Source organism: Chrysochloris asiatica, unplaced genomic scaffold (assembly GCF_000296735.1).
Source record: "Chrysochloris asiatica unplaced genomic scaffold, ChrAsi1.0 scaffold00010, whole genome shotgun sequence".
NCBI lineage: Eukaryota > Metazoa > Chordata > Mammalia > Afrosoricida > Chrysochloridae > Chrysochloris > Chrysochloris asiatica.
The window spans coordinates 26,783,957-26,808,059 of record NW_006408528.1 but is presented as its reverse complement, the minus strand read 5'-3'; the positions used below and the strand labels follow the sequence as shown (position 1 = coordinate 26,808,059).

At 38.2% G+C, this 24,103-nt stretch overlaps 1 protein-coding gene across 1 annotated transcript in view; it reads right to left on the bottom strand.

The window, feature by feature from the left end:
• PCLO (piccolo presynaptic cytomatrix protein) overlaps window positions 1–14,980 on the bottom strand; it is a 483,434-nt gene extending 468,454 nt beyond the window's left edge. The window contains exons 1-3 of the mRNA XM_006834340.1: window positions 14,730–14,980; window positions 6,631–7,615; window positions 5,947–6,540 (exon numbers count right to left, since the gene is read on the bottom strand). Coding sequence (XP_006834403.1) covers window positions 5,947–6,540; window positions 6,631–7,615; window positions 14,730–14,980 — 1,830 coding nt within the window. The remainder of the gene's footprint in view (window positions 1–5,946; window positions 6,541–6,630; window positions 7,616–14,729) is intronic.
• Between the last annotated feature and the right edge of the window lie 9,123 nt (window positions 14,981–24,103).

The window sequence follows — 24,103 nt, the reverse complement described above, 5'->3', positions numbered from 1 at the left end:
CACTATAAGTCAGAACCGACAGGACGGCACTTAACAACTCTCTTCACACTGGCTCTTCTTAATAGCTTTGGCCTGCTAGATTGCTCTTATCAAAAACTGAAAGAGGCCGATTCCATAAAAGAGATGGCCATTTTAGCCACTTTATCCAATGAAATGATTTCAGTTGTTTGTGTTTCGCTTTTGTAGAGAGGTTTTATATGAAAGTCTAGGTTTATTGTTGTTTTAGTCTTGAAAAGAGGGTCATGGTTTTATTAAGTAAAATACCCAGTTTTAGGCAAAAGACTAACTAAAACATGGGCCATCATGATCCAAAAATATTAGGACATATCCAAGCTTACACTTATCACTAACATTTGGTTAATTATCTACATTCTGACAAGTGACAATCATTTCCACATATTACAAATTTCGTAAGACACTGGAGAGCTACAGACATTAGTGACAAGCGTAAATCTACGTTGCCTGAGAATGCACACCAAAAGAGATAAAGTCAATCAACAACAATGGTGCTTTGGCACTAATTAGAAAGGAAATGATTTGTGTCAGAAAGCAAATTCAAAGAGCGGACCTGCACTGTAGATGTTTATTCCATTAATGACTCCTAATGTGGCACTGTAGGGTAAGCATTGGACTGCAAACTACAAGTTGGGAGTTTAAACCCCACTATGAGTTGGAACCCACTTGACAGCAATTAACAACAATAAACCAGCAAGAAGAGATACAGCTATAAACTCTTCTCAGCATCAAAAGTCTAGGCTTGGAGCCAGTGTATTATTCTTACGGTTTATGTGGAACCACACACCTCAATAGGCAACAGAGGGCATAATTAATTAAAAGTTCATTCTCTCCACACAGGATGTTTGGGTTGTCGAACCAACTCGATGGCACTTAACAACAACAACAACAAGAGATGTTTGTCTAAGAAATCAAATGACGTATTACATTAGGCAAAACTGCTACACAAGACATTTTTAAAGTGTTGAAGAGCAAAGATGTCAGCTTGAGGACTAAGGTGCGCCTGACCCAAGCCATGGTATTTTCAATAACCTCATATACATGTGAAAGCTGGACAGTGAATAAGGAAGACCGTAGAAGAATTGATGCTTTTGAGTTATGGTTTTGGAGGAGAATTTTGAAAGTGCCATGGGCTGCCAAAAGAACCAACAGATCCATTTTGGAAGAAGTGCAGACAGAGTGCTCCTTGGAGGCCAAGATGGCCAAACTTCATCTCTCATACTTTGGACATATTATCAGGAGGGATCAGTCGCTGGAGAAGGATATCATGTTTGGTAAGGTCAAGAGTCAGAGAAAAAGAGGAAAATCCCAGCGAGATGGACTGGCAAATGGCAGCATCGATGGGCTCAAGCGTGGCAACAGTAGTGAGGTTGGCCCAGGATCGGCAAGTGCTTCGTTCTGCTGTGCATAAGGTCACTATGGGTCAGTACCAACTCAATGGCACCTAACAACAACAACAAGATGTTTGTATGGGAACAAATTTATAACTAAAACTTGTGGCTGAATGTTGAATGTTGACATCTCTCCTTTCCTCTTCTTTACAAGACCTCACAGTCATTTAGAGTCATTGGAGTCCTGGCGTGGCTCTGTGGGTTAATGTGCTGGACTATAAAGTCAGTATGAACTGTAAGTTTGGCAGTTCAAACTCACCAGTCACTCCTCGGAAACCCTGTACAGGGTCGCTATGGGTTGGAATCAACTTCATGGCACTTAATAACAACATATTCATTTAAGAGTCATGACAATCACAAGTAAACATAGTCATAATTCTGATGTGCTGGCAGCCAGAAAATTATCAAGGTTCTCCAAGACTTTTCAAAGAGTTATAGAAGGGGCCAGGCTTCTGTTTTACCCATACACTACAAAAGTAATAATATGAGGCCACTTTACAATATAAACATCCACCTTGCAAATAAATTCATGTGCAGCCTCTGTCTCTATTCTCCATAGAAACAAATACTGATTCTTCAATCCAAATACTTAAGGACAATTTGGCCTAGAGCGTTGCATCTTTTTAGGAAGATGCAAAGAGATACACTTTCGTATCAATACATATAAATGCTTAGAAGTTGTGGTCATCTACAGAAAGGAGTTCTTGACCTCTAACAAAAATTATAACTTCTAGAGGTCAGAACCCTGACCTCTATGTATTTCAGGTGTTTCAGGAACGGATCATTTTATTGAAAGGATTAAGAAAAAATGCATTCCTAGAATGCATAATTAGAAGCTGGATTACATTTTTGTCCTATAAAAATATATGAATTACAGTTAAAATGAACGCTGCTGTTGTTGTTGTTATTAAGTGCCTTTGAGTTGGTTCCAACTCACAGCAACCTGTATGGAGTTTCCTAGGCTGTATATCTTTGAGGGAGCAGAAAGCTTCATCTTTATCTTGCAGAAAGGATTGTGTACTTGAAACGTCGAACTTGTGATCTGCAGTCCAGTGCTTATCACATGGATCAAATGGCCTTATTATTGCCATGTCAGATGCCAACAACTGATGTCAGTGTTTCTATGTAGAAATCAACTTACTAGCAAACTTTAAACACAAAATCTGTTTAAAATGTTAAAATTATCTGTGCTGTAATATATTACATATACTATTTTAAAATCTTTTCTTATAAAACTTTTCAGTTAATGTACCAAACAATCTAACCAGTTTAGCACTGAACGTGTTATATTCATTTTTCAAGTCGTAACATCTTTACAGAAAGTGCTAAATAACTTGCCTAAGTTCATATGTTTACTAAGAATGATGCCTTCTTTCTGTCATTCAGCAAGGCCCGCTCCATATTCCCAATCCTGATCCATATTCCCAGCCCCTTGTATGTCTAGTCATGTGTACAAATTATCTTGCATATTCCCAACTCAAATACTTAATGTCTAAGCAATAAATCTTATAAGCTCCCTCCCACCCTTGGTTGATGATAGTTTCTCCCTTTGACCTCGCAGTACTTTATTAGATTTGGAATCAGAAGATTTGGTTTGGGTTCTGCTTGGTCATTTGCTAGCTGGAAACAAGAAACTACCATTGTTGTTAGTAAGTGCTTTCAGACTGGTACTGACACATGGGAACCCTGTATTAGTTTGACAACTTGCGGCTGGTGGGATTGAACCAGCTACTTTGTGGTTAGTAGTCTAGTGCTTAGCCTACAGCACCACAGCATAACTACATATAAACCAGTTTCCTCATTAGTTTACAGGGAAAACAGAATATATGCCACATGATTATTTGGACATTTAATTGTGATCAAATAAAAAAGAATTATGGCAATTGTGCAGGATACGTAATAGACTACTAATTGCAAAGTCGGCAGTTCAAGCCTACCAACCACTCCTCAGAAACTCTATACAGGGTCGCTCTGAGTCTGAACAGATTCAACGGCACTTAACAACATATCAACTGTAAAGCCCTATATAGAATCACTTTTCTCATCATTTTTTTTTTTTTCCATTTCTTATGTGCAATTCTTATTTATCCTATTTATTATGTAAGGGAAGAGTCCATATCTAATGTATTTTCAATTTTGCCAGAGTTCCGTGGTGGTTCACAACTAAGTATTTGATACAAATTTGTAAAAGGTATGAAGGATCAGAGCTATGAGTCTATTTATAAAAAATGGAAATTTCATAAATAAGAATGTTCACTGCTAGCTGATAAATATAAAAATCCATAATCTGACTCCAAACTCATTGCCTATTTCTTCCCTAGCCCAGTTCCAGTTCCCTACACACACCTTGTAATTTCTGGTTTGGGCCCAACTGTTGAACTCATGCCCATCTTTGTATACAAATCCTGCTAACATGCCAGTTTCTCCATGAAGCTGATCTTAATCTCACCCACTGGAAATGAGCAGTTTCTACTCTGTCCTCAACATTTCCTCAGAATTCTCATTTGGCAACATATTTTCTTGTGTAATTTTAAGTCATTTACTGCATTTTTATCATGTTAAGATTCACATTCATGTTTCCATTATATTTATATTCAACTAAATACGTAGCAAAATTCCTTTCATATCGTTGTTGCTTACGTGTGGTAGAGTTGGTTCCGACTCATAGTGAACCTGTGTGGGGTTTCTGATGAGTAGTTGGTGGGTTTGAACCACTGACCTTAAGGTTAACAGTCTAATGCTTATGCAATAGCACCACACCAGGACTCTTTCCATATAGTTGTTGTTAAGTGTCCTGGAGTCGGTCCTGACTCATAATGACCCTGTAAGCTGGTGGGTTAACTGTTGACCTTAGCATTCACAGTCCAGTGCTGATCTTACAGCACCATAGCAGGCCTCCAATAGCAGACACTTACATTCCTGTGGCTAAAATGTTTAGCAGTTTGTTTTGTTATTTTAAATTTCTACCAAAGCGTGAATACAGCATTTTCTAAAATTAACAGCTACAGTATAGCAAATGTTTACCAAGACAATGCACTATGGCTAGAAATATATTTCCAAGATTAAAAAGCTACACATACAAAATTGAAAAACTTATCATCTAATTTCCTCCATTATTCTAATGTAGCATGTTATTAGTTGCAACTTTATAGGTAAAACATGGCTTATTTAAAAAGTTAATTTACTTAATATAACTTGTGGTGAAAGATTAAAAGATGCCTTAGAAAGCAACCAGCTGTTCAAATATTTTTGAGTACATATATTTTTATCTTTCGATATAATAAATATCCCAAGAAACAGAACAGCTATCAATAATCATCACTGTTTTTATTATTGTAACATAGATTTCACTTAGAACAAGAGTACATAAAGCCTTCTTTCTGCTCATGGAGAGTTAAATCATATAATCCTTCAGTGCCTGCTGTCGGCTCCTTACTGGGTTGTTCACAGACATGATGCCGCGACAGCCTACTAACCAGCTGTCCTCCAGATGGACTAAATGGGTTCTGTGCTTTATTGGGAAGGGCCACCAACTCTCTTTAAAATATGAACCACTTCTAATATCCTCTTGGACCCTAAACCACTTTACCTCACTTTATTTACATTATTCAATCTTCAAAGTATTATTTCCTAACTCCAGCGTAGTTCTGATATTTTCTGCTTGTGTGTGCTTTGTTTCCTCCACCCAGAATGCCCCCAAATCTCTGCCCATGGAAATGCTACATTTTCAGGGACTTTCCACCTTAGGGGTTGGGTTAATATTATTTGACTTTCTGAGAGTTACTTTTCTAACATAATCTGAACAGACAATCTTGCAATAATCTGTATAGCCACTAGACCCTTTATGATGTGATGTGTCAGGAAAGCTTACCCAGACATGTGGTGATACAAACTGCGATCCTGTTGAGATGATAAACCTGCTCTAATAACTTCTTATTTTGTGATCTATGTATGCTATTATCAGTGACTCAACTAATGAGATAAGATGCCCTCATTAGATTAGATCGGCATCACTGGCAAGAATAGGGGAGGTGGAGTTTGAAAAAATGTATTCAATGTTGCATCACTATTGTAATTATAATTCCAAAACACTGTCTACTTTTTTCCTAACCCAAGTATAATCCTAAATACGATGTCGTAATTTTTGTAGGAAAGAGCATAAATTGAAACAATGTATTACCAATATACATATAATAATAGATAAGGTGGATCTTACACACAGTGTGAATTCAGTAGCTTCTTAGCATTTTTCAATCAATTCATGTGTGTTTTATATGACAAGTTTAATAGAAATTGTGACATTTTAGACTTACTTTTGAAAAAGGTAAATAGTTATATATATATTCACTTCAATGGGTCTAAATTCTTCTTTTCTACCAACAATGGGTAGAGATAGAATAAAGAAAAGGAAAAAGGATGTAAGAATGAAGCAAGGATATATGAACTATGTCATAAGATGATGTAAGAAAAAAAGTAAGCACTATTTGTGAAAGACTGCAATACAGTTGGGATCATAGCGTGCATGAATAAATGTACTCACCTCTGTTAAATGAGGATTGGGATTAAAACCACATAGACTACAGACAGTGGTTTGACACTCAGTGCATGTGTTAAAATTGGCCTTTTCTGGAACATGAAACAGAAGTTCAGTGGTATTGCAAAGAGGACAGATGGTTTTAGGAAGGCCTTGTACTGGAGACTGTGCTGCAGATGGAGAAGATGTTGGTGGCAGTAGAGGTTTCCCAGCTGCTGTTTGGCTTACTAGTTTTGTAGACTGCTGAGTTGAAGCCTTTGCAGAGCCCAGTTGTTGAGTTGGGGGCTTTGCAGGGCCAGCTTGTTGAGCGGGGGGCTTTGCAGGGCCAGGCTGTTGAGTGGGCTGCTTTGCAGGGGCTGGCTGTTGAGAGGGGGGCTTTGCAGGGGCCGGCTGTTGAGAGGGGGGCTTTGCAGGGGCCGGCTGTTGAGAGGGGGGCTTTGCAGGGCCCGGCTGTTGAGCAGGGGGCTTTGGAGGGCCGGGCTGTTGAGCAGGGGGCTTTGCAAGGCCGGGCTGTTGAGCGGGGGACTTTGCAGAGCTGGGCTGTTGAGCAGGGGGCTTTGCAGGGCCGGGTTGTTGAACAGGGGGTTTTGCAGAGCCTGGCTGCTGAGCAGGGGGCTTTGTATGGCCTGGCTGTTGAGCTGTAATCTTTCCTGGACCAGCGGGCTGAGCTGGAGATTTTGCGGGCCCAACTTGCTGAGCTGGAAATTGTAGTCCAAGTTGTTGAGCTGGGGGTTTTGATGTCCCCAGCTGTTGGGCTGGAGGCTTCACTGGCCCTGGCTGCTGAGCTAGAGTCTTTGGAGTCCCAGAGGGCTGAGCTGGAGACTTTGGTCCAGGATGCTGAGATACAGGTTTCTCTGATCCAGTCTTCTGAGCAGAAGGCTTTGTTGTTAGTGGTGGATGAGATAGAGTCTTAGCTGTAAGGGGCTGAGGTGGGGGCTTCACTGACCCTGGTTGCTGAGCTGAGAGCTTTGTAGGCCCAGACTGTGGCATAGAAAGTTTTTCATGTCCAGGCTGCTGGTCTGGGGGCTTTCCAGGACTTGTTTGCTGAATAAGAGGTTTAGATGGGCTTTGCAGTGAGGGTTTAGCTGCTTCTCCCCTTACTGTGTCTGACTGTTTAGTCTGTGGTCTGGTTGAGTCTCGTAGTGGTTTTTCCTGGTCTATCTGAGGTGTACGTGTAGGGCCTGGACTAGGTTTTCTTGTTTCTGGTTGCTGTGAAGATATAGATTTGGGGGAGCCAACCTGCTGAAGTGGGGCTTGCTGCTTAGGTAGTGACTTGGGTGACTGTGGTTGTGATGGGGGCTTTGTGACGCCTTCAGGTTTTCCTTGTTCCTTCTGAGATATTTTTTGTTTCTTGGCAGTTTCTTCCTGGGATGTATCAGAGTCTGATATCAAATCAAAGGGACTGAACTTATTTACAACAGAGGAGACAGCACTTAAAGGGTTAACATCTGAGAGGAAGCCAGGTATCATACTGGACTTGTGCTCTTCCTTGAAGTCAGTTCTGGACTTTGATTCTTTTAAGCTAATAGTGGAAGGGCTTCTTCCGGGCAATTTCTGTTCTGACCTAAAAGTGTCTGTAGTTCTACTTTTACTAAGGCCAGGCTGAGCTGGATGCCCAGGGTCCGGTGGTTTTCCTGGTTGCTTTGGAGGATGACTGCTATCCAATTCTTGCTTTCTACAAAAGTGAAAGAAAAATAAATGAAAATAATGCAACTTGTCTCAAACCAAACCATTTTTAAAAATTGCTTTCTTATAGTCTTCAAACTAAACCAAAATCACACCTACTGCCATAAAGTCAATTCTGACCCATAGCGAGACCTGCTCTTTAAGGTTTTCAAGACTATCCATTTATACGGAAGTAGACAATCTTATCTTTTGCCCACGGAGCATCCAGTGGTTTAACACCAACCTTATGGTTAGCAGCCCAATACGTGACACACAGTGCCACCAGATCTCCTTGCCTTTAAGTTGTTGTTGCAGTTTTTAAGTGCTGTTGAGTTGGTTCCAGCTCTTAGAGACCCTGTATAGGGTTTCCAAGGAGCCCGTGGTGGTTTGGACCACCAATCTTGCAGCTCTAACTGATCTTGCAGTCTAGCACATTATCCTGCAGTGCCACACCAGGACTCTTTTCCTTTAAATTGTTGCTGCTAAGTGCCATCGAGTCAATTCCAACCCATAGCAACCCTGTGTCAGATTTCAAGGAGCAGCTGATGAGCTTGAACCAGCGACCTTGCAATTCAAACAACTTTGCAGTCTGATGCATTAGCCCACAGTGCCACACCAGGACTCCTTGTTTAAATTAGACATGTATAAATATGATGAAAAAAGTTCTTTTTTGTACTTTCTCAAATTATCAGAATTAAATTTTACATGAATAAATATGATTTTAAAACTCATTTTTATATCTTTTTCAAATTATCAGAAAAATTTTACTGCCTTAGTTACTTTCTTTACATGCATAAACACTTCTAATAAGATAAAGAAAAAACAATACTTGCTTCTATAAATATTGAAAAATTAAGAGATCTAATTAAAAAATAATTTTAATTAAGATAATTTATATTTACACTTCAGAGACTCTGGCCATCCTTAACATTTAATTAAACATATACAATCAATAAATCAATGCAATGTCATGTTCCAGCATGTAACTTTTATTATTGAAAGTATAATGCCAAAGAAAGTTAATTCCCCAAATAATAGCAATAGTCTAAACAACAGTGAGCTGATTACAATCTCACTTTCAAAAATACTGTATTGTTCTCAATTGAAGAAAATCTTCAAATGATGCAAATACATAATAATGTCTTTTCTCTCTACTTTCCTTATTATTTATATTATCTTGCTATTGTTAAGTACTGTCCAGTCATTTCTCCGAGTCATAGTGCCCCTCCTATTATCTTAACAATATTTTATTCTTAATATTAATATGTAACTCATTCAATTGTAAGATTTATTTTAATTCATACACAAATATACAAGATAGATTTTAATCAATGGTTTTTAAAGCATATTCAACTTTAAATGAATATGATTACATTAAGATAGTTGTTTCTTATCACATATATTTAGCCAAAAGTCATATCATATACATTAACTTTTTAAATAACCCAGTCTGTGACTGATAAATTTGCAACTAATAAAAACAAGTGGCATTTGAATTATAGAGTAAATCAGATCATAAGAATTTTGATTGCAGATAAAAGTTTTAAAAAATTTTTTAACAAAGTTAAAAATTTCTATTTAATGAAATAAGGAGAATGAAACAGTGTCAGTGGTAGCTAAAATATGAGATGATCAGGATAAAGTTCTCTCAATTCCAATTTGTTGTTTTAAAACTTGTAACTGCTAATGGTTCAGACTATGGACTTGCAATTTCATTCCACTTAATATTTAATAAGAATTAATTTTTGAAAGCTTCCTCAATGACACAGAATTTTGAGCATAAATCATAGTATAAGATGCAAAGTATAGTTAAAAGAACCTGAAAAGTATTACTTTTAAATTGTAAAACTCAGTAACAACAAAGTCTGTAAATGGCAATGTGTTCACAAAGCTATTTTCTAGTAAAAGATAAATAAATAGTATTGTTAATCCTAACCATTTTCTCCAAGGAAAAACAAGTTTTAAAAAACTTACATGTTACCATGTCTCTGAAGTATGGCACTGTGGATTAATGTGCTGGACTACAAAATCTGTTTAAACCATAGGTCAGTGGTTCAAGCTCATCAGCCGTTCCTCGGAAACCCTATACAGGGTTGCTATGGGTCGGAACCACCTCAACAGCACTTAACAACAACTGAATCTATTACTTTAACTAGGAATTAAAATATTCCCCATACAAATTCCAGAGATTCTAAAATTTTAAAGTTTATCACTACATGCTGCCATTTCTTGGAAAATAATTTTGAATGTGCCTTTATGTCCTTTCCTATAAGCTCTTTTCCATATAAATACAGAGGAATCCTATTTAATGAACAGCTCAAAATAGATTATCTTCAATGTTATCTTCAGATCTCTGTATTATAACAGAAGTGTTTTATATTCAATAAATTGGCCACACCCCTCTTTTTAAGGGCACATGCTTATGGATTACCTTACACATGTGACTACCCTATAACTAGTTATTTAAGCAATTTATTTAATTGATTCCTTTGTAAGGAATCCAAGACCTACTCTTAAACAAGTACAAGTAATCTACCTTTTATTTTCCAAAATGTTCTCTTCTCAAAGTACTAACTTATTTTAATCAAGTTCTGTGGCATTATTTCACTCAATTCCACATATCGGTAAATAAATAAAAATAACAGTAAACTCCAAAATTAAAAGTATGCCACTTACACTGGAAATTATAATTATGTGGGATGCTGGTGTGCCGCGGAGTCTGACTCACAGTAACCCTTCATAGGGTTTCCGAAGCTGTAAATCTTTATGGGAGCAGAAAGCCTCATCTTTCTTCCACAGAAGGGCTGGTAGTTTCCAACTACTCACCTGAAGTTAGTAGCCCGACTCACACCCACTGCACTACCAGAACTCCTTATAATCATGTGTATTTCCTACAAATATATGCTATAGAATTGCCACTGGCAGAAAGTGCCTATACAAACACTCCAATTGAAACTATAGTTGCTATAATTATGGAAATAAAAGTAAAATATGGATACCTGGGAATGAAGACTAGAAAAAAAATTATTAAGAGAAGATGTCGTCTTAATATTGGGGGTTGTTGTTGTGAAGTGCCGTCGAGTTGGCTCAATACTGGGGATAGGTGTGGGGAATAAAGATATTTAGGCTAACTGTGGTCTTTGGGTGAATTACAGTTTGGCATAACAGTTGTTCTACGAAAAGGAAAAATTAGTAAAATGCAATCTGTGTCTTCTGTACCATACTGTGAACTCCTAGACAGAGAATTTGCTTCACTCATCTTTGCATCCCTACAATCAAACCTAGAAACTAATATATGAACATTTGTGTTTGATGAAGGGAGTGCAGTGATTCCATAAGATAAATACTAGGCTGTAAACCACAGGCCCACGGTTTGAGCCTGCCAGCTGCTCCAAGAGAGAAAGATAAGGCTTTCTGCTCCCTTAAAGATTTAAAAGCCTCAGAAATACTATACAGGGTTGCTATGAATCATAACCAACTTGATGGCACTTAACAACAATAAGGCTTGATAAATGAATAACAGTAAGTGAATAAATGAACATGTCAGGTTTATGTTTTACTATAGACTAATGATTGTGGAATCGTTTTTGCTTCAGATGCTTCTACAAGTCTTCTGAGAGTAAAGTGAATATATTCCATATTCATGTTAGGATCGGAATTTTACCTGTTGCTTTAGAAAGAAAACCACTTTGTGGAAGTGTATACCCAGGAAGGAAAGGTCCAACAGAAGAAGTGTGAAAAGAAGTAACTGAATTCTTATAAAACATCCTGGTAATCGGACTTATTTAGTAAAGCATGTCTCATATGACATCAAAGTAGCTGTACACAGGATGAGTATAAGTAATAAAATTATATTTTCCCTGGGTCCACAATTAAAAAATTTGAAGAACATTTCATCTGTAACCTGTCTTCGTCTACTTCTAGCTGGTAACTATTCTTACACATGTGACTATCCTTTAACTATGTTTGTTACTAACTTTATATTGTACTGTTTTCATCCTCAGATCGTTTTCCTTTCATAAGTTAGCAGGAAAAAAATTTGGGCTACAAATATATGTTGGGATGCTAAAATATTTTCTTTTAATGCAACACAACAGGCAATAACACTTAATTTGACAGTGCTGAGTCACATAAAATTTATGTTAGAAATATAAGCAATTGGAATATCTATTTTCATACATTAGAGGATACTGAGACTTAAAGGCATGAAGAGACTAACTCAAGGTCATAAAACTAGTTAGTCAAAGAAGTCTCATGTCCTGACTCCTGGCCAGGGATGAGGGGAGGCGTAGGATTTCCACTGCATCACACTGACTTCTCCATACAGAAAAGAATATTAATGCATCAAAATAAATCATCGCAATGAATAATTCAATATAGAATCTGTTTATAGTCATCACTGACAGTGACAGCTAATATTAATATTACAATTCTGTATTTGGTGGGTTCCTTCAAATTAAAAAAAAAAAATGAAAATACCTTGTTTCTTATTGATTCTCACAATGACTTTTTAAAACAGTTAAGACCGAAAATGAAGTCCTGATGTAGAACTGTAGGATACACTGGGTGATGACTGCAAGGTCAGTAGTTCAAACCCACCAGTCACTTCTTGGAAACCCTACACAAGGTTGCTATGAGTCTGGAGCTACTCAACAGCACTTAACAGCAACAACAAAGACAGATATTACTTGCCAAATTAAGGGCAAGTAATCTGAGGCACATATTTGTTGAGAGGCACATGTAACTTGCATGTTAGTTAAAATTAATCAGCAACAAATTAAGAACCTGTCTTTCACTTAGGTCTTAAAAAACAACAGCAATAAACAATACTCCACCATAATCAATTCATACAACTTGACCTCTTAAAAAAGTCCTGATGTGGCGCTGTAAGATAAGCACTAGACTACTAACCACAAGGTCGGCAGTTCAAACTTACCAGCAGCTCTTCGGAAACCCTATACAGGGTCATTAAGAATCAGAACCAACTTGAAAGCACATAACAACAACAAACCTCTTACAAAGGGATGCCTAGTGGTGCAATGATCAGACGCTCAGTTGCTATGAGTTGGACTTGTTTCAATGGTACCTACCAACTTATTAAAACTGCAAATCATTTAAATGTACTTTCTGACAGAAATTTAAGTTTACATTATTCTCTATATTGTACATATATATAGGTTACTTATTTTGATATATATGATATCACATATAGGATTAATAACTTTACTTCTATAAAAAATCTTTCAGTAAAATATAAGCAGGCTAGAAATATCAGAAACTACTATTTTTGAGTATTGAATATGGCTTTCAGCAACAACCGCATTAGCCACAAATTGCTTATTAATAGGAATTCTATTGTAATTCTATTGTAATTATCAATGGAAAATTTAAAAAGTAGACTATTTGATACAAATACCAACAAAAACAACAAACATTTAAAAAATATTTTTCAGTTATTTTCTGAACAGAAAATGTTAGGAATTTAGATATCAAAGTTCAAGCTTTCCTTGGTATTTGCAACCAGAATGCAATACCTGTTGCTTGTGCCTCTTAGAAAAAATACAAAGTGTTGGCAGCATTTCTAATACACTAGTAAAAAGATCTTGTCATTATCTTATGAAAAACAAGTGAATCAACATTCAGAATTATTTTCTATATCAAGATTTCCTCAATTAGAGAAAAACAGTGCATATCATAAGCTGCAATATTAAGGCAAGAGATAAGAAAGGCTTTAAATTGGAGAAATAACCCCATATATTACTAATTTTAAAATACATAAAAGCATATGCAGTTTAAAGGGATTCTTTTTTGGTTGTTGTTTTTGGATTTTTTTTTTTTTTTTTTAACATCAATGGTAGGTTCCTTTTAAAGACAAGCAGCATTATTCCACTTGTGGACTTTGAACATTTATGATCTTAGGTGGAAAATATTGTCACTCTCCATGAAACATTGTATAACATTTCTCCTAAAATATTAAATGTAATATTACAACGATTTGAAAAGTATATGCATATACTTAAATAATGCTAAATTCAATGCTTTCTTAATCAGGTTGAAGATAAAAATCTACACCTATTTATGTCTCCAGAATTTCCAATAACTCAAAGCAAAATTACAGTTTCTGCTTAAGTTGTCATAAAGCAAGACAGGCTTAATCAGGACCACGGACAGAGAACTGTTTTCCTGGGGTGGGTCCAAAGTTAAAGCGTTTGTTTACAATAATAAATACAGGGCAGAGGCAATGATTATACCCTCTTACTAGTCTAATTAGAAAACAACTCACTTATAGGAATGAAGGACAATGGAAAGCTAGAGAGTGAAACTCATAAATCAACATTAAAGATTATTTCTTTAATTACCTGTGCAAGTTGTCAAGTCTTTAAAAGAATATACTAACAATTTTAGATAATAAAAATTCACACATTGTCCATAAAGTGGAAGCCACTTGTGTATATGAAAAAACAAACAATGGTTTAAAAAATAGCATCTGCTTATTCAAAAATACATGTACAACACTTAGTATTTTGTGACTAAATCATCTGTTTAATATCACAACACAGTTTAAGGTCCCTCATTAAATGTAAAAGGTATATTCATTCTATACCTTCTACCTAAACAGCTTCTGTTCTTTTGGGGGTAGGGTGGGGAGGAAAGACAAATCACCTCTAGGGATATTAAAGGTATTGTTACAGAAATAATTACAGATCAGAGAAAATGACCTCAAATGTCTGAAGAGGTTTAAAGAGAGACAGGTAAACACCCAGCCCTATCCACTTCCCAACACATCCGTGTTGTATTAATGGAAGACTTCCAGATTAGTAAAACACTGGAGGGCGTCTGTCCACACCAACCTAGAGGGAAAGGGTTCCAAAAGGCCAGAAATCACAACCAATAAATACTGTTCCAAGAATGCAACCCTTGACTATCCCATCAGAAACTCCACAATGCTTCATTTGTATTTTGCCCATCAACCTCATGATCTCTTTATATCGCCACTCCATTACGGAGAATAAAATGAACGAAGGCGACATATATGTACCGCCGTGCTTGCACATAGGGTTGGCACATATGTGCACGGGAAGCTGTACATATATGCCTGGATATATGCATCATGCTGTGCGTGCCTGTGCATGGAAGGCGGCTCCGCAGCGGTCGGGGGAACTCTTCCCTTGGGCAGCCCCTGCGCCCTTGACATGACAGCGGCGATCTGTCTCCTCTCCTCTTCGCTCAGCTGGCTCAGATCCGCCTCCATGCCGGCCGGAATCACGGTGTGCAAGGGGCTCCCCGCCCCACTAGCCCCTCCTCCGGCCGCCGCCGCCGCCGCCGCCAGCCCTTCGGGTAGCCCTTCCCCTTCCAAGCTCGCCTCATTGCCCATGGCTCAGGGAGGCTTCGGGCCGCCGCGCTTCTTTCCAGCGATACGTCCCAGTCCGGAAGCCAGCGGCCCGAGTGGCAACCCGAGCCCGGGTCCACCGCGGGCGTGCAGGCGGCGCGTTCCCGGGATCGGGGCCGGGTACCGCTACCCGGAATGCTAGGCGGGGGTTAGTTCCTCTCGCAGGTAACGCCCGCGGCTGGTGCCTCCTCCATGTTGGACCGCTTGAGGCAACCTTTGCAGAAGACAACTCCCCACGCCGCCTCAACGCCTCGGAGAAGCAGATCAGAGCGGTGCCAGCCGGGCGCCGTCGGCCCCTCCCACTGTGCCCCGCCTCCTCGCCCGCGCCCTCGCACTGCGCATGCCCTTCGCGAAACAGGTGATGCTCGCCCTTCAGTGCCACCCCACTCTGCGTCGCTCTGAATCCTTCCTCACGCTCTACATTGATTTAAAGGAGCCCAGCAAGAGCGCAGCTAAACACCGAGATAAAACAGCCGCAGTTACTTTCAGGCATATTTCAGAAATCACAACCAATAAATACTGTTCCAAGAATGCAACCCTGACGTGAGCTTTAGCTGTCCGGATTCTAGGGACTTGGGCGGAGAGAGGTAGGAGAAGGGGATGTCTATATTTAGCTTTGATTCTTGGGATTTGTAGTTTCAATTTAATAGAGGGCTTTTAAAAAATCCTAAGAAATGGGTCATGTACTTGGAGATTGACAAAGAGATCTCTAATACCTGTGAGACCAATTTCTCAAAAACTAGTGAAGAACAACTCTTACCATTTAGAACTTTCCCAGAGCAGTAAATATGATGCATCATCTATAAACAGGTAAGGCTTTTGAACGGTCATAGCATAAAGGAATTATATTAAACTAAAGCACTATGGGAAATTGTAGACCTGAGGTACTGTAGCAAGACCTAGTGTAAAATGTTAATATTTTCTTAGTGTGAAACTTGGAAAACTCAAAACATCCTCATCATTATTATCCTTTTGGTGCAGATTACAACAGAATAACCCAAACAGGTAAATTAACTTTTATAGATCACACAGCCCCTAATCCCCAGCCCCACCCCTCCTCCACACATGTATACTTTTTCTACTACATTGCATATTGTTGTTATTGTTAAGTGCCATCTATTAGTTTCCACCTCATAACGACATAGTACAGGGTCTCCGAGGAGCCTTATGGGTTTGAGCTGCTGACCTTGTTGTTAGCAGCCCAGTCCTTATCCTACAGTGCCACACCTGGGCTCTACTACATTTCTTGTTGTTGTTAAGTGCTTTCAAGTCAATGCCGACTCATAGCAACCCTGAGAGAGTTTCTGAGGAGCAGCTGGTGAGTTTGACCCTGGGATTCAATCTTTCTCCCCAATGCATTATCCTACAGCACCATACCAGAACTCCACTACTTTCCTTGTTGTTGTTAAGTGCCGTCGAGTCAGTTCCGACTCATAGCGACCCGGTTAGGGTTTCAAAGGAGCGGCTAGTGAGTTTGAACCACCGACCTAGTGGTTCAAATGACTTTGCAGTCCAATGCAGAGGGGTATATTTTGTGGCCCCAATTTTACTACTGACTTTACCTCACAAAATGGACTAAATTTCCCATGTGTTCAGATTCATGAAAAACTAAACTTTGGGAAGTAATTGATAAATCAAATAGAAATTATTAAATTGATCAGAAAAATATGTTTCCAAGTTCTGTTGTTGTTAGTTGCCATCAGTCAATTCTGACTCATAATGACCCGTGTACAACGTAAGGAAACTGCCCATGTGTCATCCTCACAACTATTGCTGTGCCTGAGTCCATGGCATCCACCACTGTGTCAATCCATCCATCTGTTTGGTGGTGGTGGGGGGGGTCTTCTTCCTTTTCTCTGATCCTCCACTTTACCAAGAATAATGTCTTTTTCCAGGAATTGGTCCCTTCAGATAACATGTCCAAAGTATTAGAGGCAAAGTCTGGCCATCCTGACTTCCAAGGAGCATTCTGGCTGTATTTCTTCCAACACAGATTTGTTGGCTCCATGGTACTTTCAATATTCTTCACAAACACCATAATTCAAATGCATAAAGTCTTCTACAGCTTTTGTTTTTCATTGTCCAAAGTTCACATGCATGTGTTGTTAAGTGTAGTCTATTAGGTTCCAACTCAAAGCAACCCTGTATAGGGGTTCCAAGGCTGCAAATCTTTATGGGAGTGGAAATCCTCATCTTTCTCTTAGTGACAGACTGTGCTGAAAACACCAACCTTGTAGATAACAGTCCGGTGCTTATCCTACAGGGCCACTCAAATAGAGGTGAGAAACAGTGAGAAAATTTACATTCTAGCTATTTTCTTTCAATATATCCAAGCTTTGCAAGAATATGTTTGATCCACTCACATTCAGTTACATATTTGATCACTCATACAAACTACAAAGTTCAACATTTAATAAGATGAATACCCTTTTAAACTGCAGGTTTAATAATGATTGTTGTTGTTGTTAAGTGCTGGCAAGTTGGTTCTGACCCGTAGTGACCCTGTCAATTCTGACCCACAGGGACCCTGTATAAGGTTTCCAAGGACCTGCTGGTGAGTTTGAACCACCAACCTTGCAGTTCAAACTGAATTTTCAGTCTAGTGCATTAACCCACAGTGCAATACCAGGACTCCTAATATTGATTAAGGAGAGAACATTTGTTTAATTCTACATTCTTTTCTGCTGATTTAAAGGAGCCCAGCAAGAACAAAGCTAAACACAAAGAAAATAATCAGTTTCTCTCAGGTACAGTTCAGAAAGAAAGGATCCTGTGAAGTGATAAGAGAGATAAGAAGTGAGAATATGCAAAATAACATTAATAGGCTAAACACAGGAGCATTATAGCACTGTAAACACTGGACAAATCCACCAGCCACACCATGGGAAAAAAAGATGAGACTTTTTGCTCACATAAAAATTTATAGCCTTGGAAACCCTATACAGGGTCACTATGAGTCAGAACCGACTCAATAATACCTAACAATAACAACAAGGCAAAACAAGAAGAAACAGTAAATTGGGATTGTTATAACTTGTTACATAAGTACATTCACCATCTTCCTCTGCCACAGGAGCAAACATCACCAGACAGAGTTAAATGGAGTATATGGCACAAAGAGCAAACACAGACAGTGAAATCAGATCTTCTGTAGCACTTTGGATTACTGACTTTTTTTAAAGTCAACAATTTTGCCTTCCATGCCTGTAACTGGGAGTTTTGAATGATGTTTCCTTTCTTTCAGTCCTTTGATTATAATGTTGTTTGTTCTTGGGATGGGATTTTGATTTAAGGAGGAACAATGTGGCAGAACCCAGGAAACACACTTAAAGTTGATTCTTTAGAATTTTCTCCATTACCAAGGAGGGAGGGGAATGAGAAATAAAACATTCAGAACATCAGTTATATTTTAAAATACTGATTGTGTTGTTTGTTTTTTTTACAAAGAAATAAAACCTGGTACAACTATATGATGACATGGGTATTGTTGTTGTTGTTATGGTTAGGTACCATCGAGTCAGTACTGACCTATGGCAACCTTATGTACAGCAGAATGAAGGTATTTATTTATCATAAGGTGGGGAAATTTTCACAAAATGTATGTGGTAGAATTTTCAAAAAGATGCAAATTAAATGAAAAATTTCTCCCCACACACACACACAAAAGGAGATAAATAAAAAAACATACAACAAAAAATCCCATTTTCTTTTTATCTTTAATTTGTCTTTAATTTTCCAAAGTGAATATATAGCATTTCCATAATATAACACCAGTAATTATTACTAATCAATTTTGAATGACAAAAAAATACAAGCTCTTATACTAAACCAGGAAACCAAACACACTGCCATTGACTGAATTCCGTCTCCTGATAATCCTACAGCACAAAGTAGAACTGCTTCATTGGGTTTTTGAGACTTTATGGGAGCAGACAGCCTTATCTTTTTCCCAGGGAGCCACTGATGGATTTTAACTCCTGAACTTTTGGTAAGCAGTCCAACATTTAAACCTCTGTGCTATGAGGGCTCCTTACTTATTATAGTCCTTGTTAAGTGTTGTCAAGTTCTTTCCAACTCACAGCAATCCTGTAAAGTGTTTCCAAGGAACAGCTGATGAGTTTGAACTGCCAGCCTTGTGGTTCAAACTGACTTTATGATTGACTGCTTATCCTACAACACCACACCAGTTGTTGTTGTTCTTGTTAGGTGCCATCAAGTAGGTACCGACTCATAGTGCCTAACAACAACAACTAGTGTGGTGTTGTAGGATAAGCAATACCAACATCTTTTTATAGTACATGACTTCCACATTTAAGGAAACAGATAAAAATGATATGGTAGGTATTACAACAATATTTTAATGTAATATAATATGAGAAAAACTCAAACTCTTCATATTCTCAATTAAATTATTCTTATGCAAAAGGCCATACATGTTTGCCTGTGTGTGGGTGTATGAGAAGGCTTCAAAACATTCATGGAAAATGGAACAAAAAGATAATCGAATTTCTCCAAATGCCCCCATGTACATATTCATGTTTGTGTAAACATAGACAATATGATTTATAATTTTATATAGTCAGTTATACATATCTTTTAATGTTCCTTCTCTAATAGAAGTTGAGATAGACAAGACTGTGTTCATTAGTGAAACAAGAAGTTGCAGTAGCTTAAGATCCAACACTTCATTTTTTATTATGGTTGAACTGCTTCTGAGTTGCTTCTCTCAGCCATTTCTGTTAGCTCTGCTTTAAAATGGATTTGCTGCTAGAGTAGAAGAAATTCAAGTGAGATTCCAGTTGATTATGAACTGTCTTCTCGGTTCTAAGTGAAAAAGCAGGACAAGTATGGTAGAGAAAAGTTGATAAATTTTGAAGTTGGTAAAATTTATTTTTGAATTCAGGCATGTGTAACATTAGGCTTTTATTTTAAACTTACTCCAAAGATGTTCTGTAATCTAAAATAAAAGAAATAGTCACTTGTATTTAAAATATGTTCCTAGAGTCATATGATCTGTATAATAATGACAATAAAATTTGTTGGACTGTCACTTCATAATGTTTTGTTAATTGAAATTATTAATAAGCCATAAGGTCATAAATTAAAAGACTTCACTTTATAAAAATGTCAATACTACCCAAAACAATTTATAGATATTATGCAGTCTCAGTCCAGATTTCAACAACATTCTTTAGAGATGGAAAAAATGAACATATTAAAAAAAAAAACTTTATATGGAAAGGAAAGACACCTTAGATAAGTAAAGCACTGCTTAAGAAGAAGAAGAAAGTTGGAGGCCACTCACTCACTGATTTCAAATTTTACTACATAGTCACAATGGTCAAAACAGCCTAGTACCAGTACAATAAAAGATGCATAGATCAATGGAACAGAATTAATAACCCAGAAGTAAATCCATCTACCTACATTCAACAGATCTTTGACAAATGGCTAAATTAAAAAGGAAAGTGATAGTATCTTCAACAAATGATGCTGGAAAATCTGGAAGTCAATTTGCAAAAGAATGAAATATGACCCATATCTCACATCATATAAAAAAATTAACTCAAACTGGATAAAAAACCTAAATGTAAATCCCAGAACTATAAATATCATCAATGAAAAAATAGGGACAAGCTTAGGGACTTTAATACATGGCTCTCTAATACACAAACAGCAGAATTAAAATTGATGACTGGGATGTACTAAAAAATTAGAAACTTATGTGCATCAAAAGGTTTTTATCAAAAGAGTAAAAAGAGAGCCTGTAGACTGGGGGGGGGGGGGGGAAATCTTTAGCAATGTATCAGACAAGGAACTAATCTTTAAAATGTATAGAAAACCACAATACCTCTACAAGAAAAGGACAAACAACCCAGTTTAAAAATGAGCAGAATATATGAAAAGACACTTCAACAAGGAAGGCATTCAGCAGTCAGCAAACATGAAGAAATGTTTATGATCATTAGCCATTGGTAGTGGTGGTGATTGTATGCTGTAACAACCATAGTTACCCTGTATAGGGTTTCCGAGACTATAAATCTTTACAGGAGCAGAAAGTCTCATCTTTCTCCCATGGAATAGCTTGTAGTTTTGAACTGCTGACATTGAGGTTAGCAGCCTGACTCATAACCACTATGCTACCAGAGATGCAGATCAAAACAGCAATGAAATATCATTTCATACCAGCATTGATAGCAAAGTTCAAAGAAGCAGAAAGCATCAAATTCTGGCAAGGGTATGCAGAGACTGGGACACTCCTACATTGCTGGTGAGACTGTAAAATGTTTCAACCATTCTGGAAAGCAATATGGCACTTCCTTAGAAAATTCAAAATAGAAATACCTTATGGCCCAGAAATTCCTCTATGTGGTATAGATCCATAAGAATTACTAGCCAGAACTCAAGTAGATATATGCACACCAATGTTCATGGCAGCACTATTCACAATACCAAAAAGTTGGAGACAGCATAAGTGCCCATCAATGGAAGAATGGGTAAACAAACTTTGGGACATACATATCGCACCCGACAATGGCTATACTCTGCGACCCTCATGGAGAGACTAAACCCAAGTAGGGGCGACGGGAGATTAGAAAAAAAGGAAAACACAAGACACAAAATGAAATAAGTAAAGTTGGGACCAGGTGGGACACAGCACTCTGATGGAGATACTGTGACACTGCCCTAGAGTCAGCATGTTTATTATAGATGAAAGGAAGTGCTGGGAGCAGGGAAAAGAGTGGAAAAAATCTGGTGTTATTGATGCATGCAGTAAGCAGGACTTTATCAGAAGAATGTAGTTGCTAGGAAACAGAGATAAGGCAGCTAGATGCTTTTGCAGACTAAACTGAAGGCCATGGCTGCATACAAGGAAAGACTTTGCAAATTCCTTGTTCCCTGAGGCAACCTGACCTGGGAACAACCCGACTTTCTGGACCAGAACTATTTAGTTGCAATCCTTCAGTTAAACTGCCCCCAAGTCTGAGACCTTCAGTTTAGTTGCTCCCAACACATGCACACAATGGAATACTATGCACATGCACACAATGGAATACTATGCAACCTTGAAGGATCATGATGAATCTGCAAAACATCTCATAACATGGATAAACCTTGAGAACATTATGCTGAGTGAAATTAGTCAGTCACAAAAGGACAAATAATGCATGAGACCATTCTTGTAAACATTTAAGAAAAGATTTCCATACTAAAAGAAAAAAACCACCAGGGGTGGGAGGGGAGAGTAATTCACTGGTTTGGGGTAGACACATGATAGCTTGGGTGACAAGACAATACACAAGAGGCAGGGTGAAAGATGAACAATGAAGATAGGAGAAGACTGAGGGAGGTATGCATGGCCTAAATGGGATAGAGATAAATAGTGATTTATATACTACCTTGGCAAAACAGTGGTCTGTGATAAGGATCGAGACATAGTCTGAATGGGTAAAGGGGGCAGGGGAAATGTTTAGATGCTTGATTGTTTTGTGGATATTCGTTTTCTATGCCTACTATTGTAAAATAGACATCTAAGTGTGATAGAAATGAATATTGGGAATGATGATTACAGAAAGCTTGTAAGTCTGTCTTTGGCCTAAAACTAACTGAATTAGCTAAACAGGGAATCAGAATGTACAAGGGAAATAGGCTTTTTCTTAAGCCCTTGTGGAGTGTGAACCCTTAGATGGGGCCATCCAGAACCTTATGAGGTGGACATCCCACTTGATAATATATGCAGACCAACCCAGAACAGCAGGAAGAATAGAAGACCAGCAGAAAAAAACCCAGACCATTTTGCTGTTATAATGTCAAGCAAGCTGTTTGCTTTAGAGGCATCATGGCAATAAGTCAGCCCCTTAGGGAAACTCCTTTCTCAGACTGAAATTCAAGAAGAACCCATGAGCAATCTAGTATGTCCACTGGTGACCATTCTGGGCTACTTGTAAGTGGAAGTGAAGGAAAAGCAGCAATGAAGACATGGGCTGAGTTTGGCCATATTCCACTGACACTCATTGACCTTGAGATGAGAGAAGAGAAAGTGTTGGCTTGACTGAAGTTTAGGGAGATGTGTGAACAAGCCCATGGGCACTGACCTAGCTACTGGGGACTAGAGCTGAGAGTGGAGCGGCCAGCTCTTCTAAAGTGCAGAGAGGTGTGCATATACTCCCAAACTTGCTGCTAGTACCCATTTGACCTAACTTAAATGACTATCTGACCAGAACTCAACCAGATAAGATAAAGATGATTGCTACAGTTTGATAGACTGGACCTTGCTTATGGATACATTTACTCGAAATTCCAACCAAAATGGGAGGATTCTTGATATCAAGGATTGTTGTTGCTGTTAAGTGCTGTCAAGTCAGTTCCGACCCATAATGACCCTGCATAGGGTTTCCAAGGAGCAGTTGGTGAACTTGAACCACCAACCTTGCGATTCAAACCAACTTTGCTCTCCGACACATTAACCCACAACACCACACCAGGACTTCATTGATAGAGACAGGCAGTATAGACATTGACTATCAAAAATGGGGGGTTATTGGCACTGTGTGTTAATGCGCCAAACTGCAAAGCCATTTGAACTTCAAGGTTGGTAGTTAAGTTCACCAATTGTGCATCACAAATCCTATACAGGGTCACTGTGGGTCAGAACCGACTTGACAGCACTTAACCACAACAACACCATATAGGCATAAAGTGTCTGGCTTACAAGCTTTCATGAATGTGCTTAGTTTCACAACAAGGGGAGTAAGGGAGAATCCCCACGGAATAGTTTTCCTCTTTTCCTGATGAATCTGGTGAAATGGACTGGGGAATGACAGTGTCAGGATTTTATGATTCCATTTTGGGTAATTGTTAGCAGGATTAGTTGTAATTAATTACAAAACTGTAATTGTAGAAGATGTGTAACTAAAAGAGGGGGTAGTTAATCTTTCATTTCAGGAAAGAGGATCCCAGGATCATCAAGAAAGAAGAGTGTGAGAGGAGCATCAGTTGAACATGAGGACATAACCGTAATAAACCTCTGTGCTCAATGACAGAGCCTCATAATACAGAAATCAAACTCTAACAGACTGAAGAAAGACATAGACAACTCTATAATAT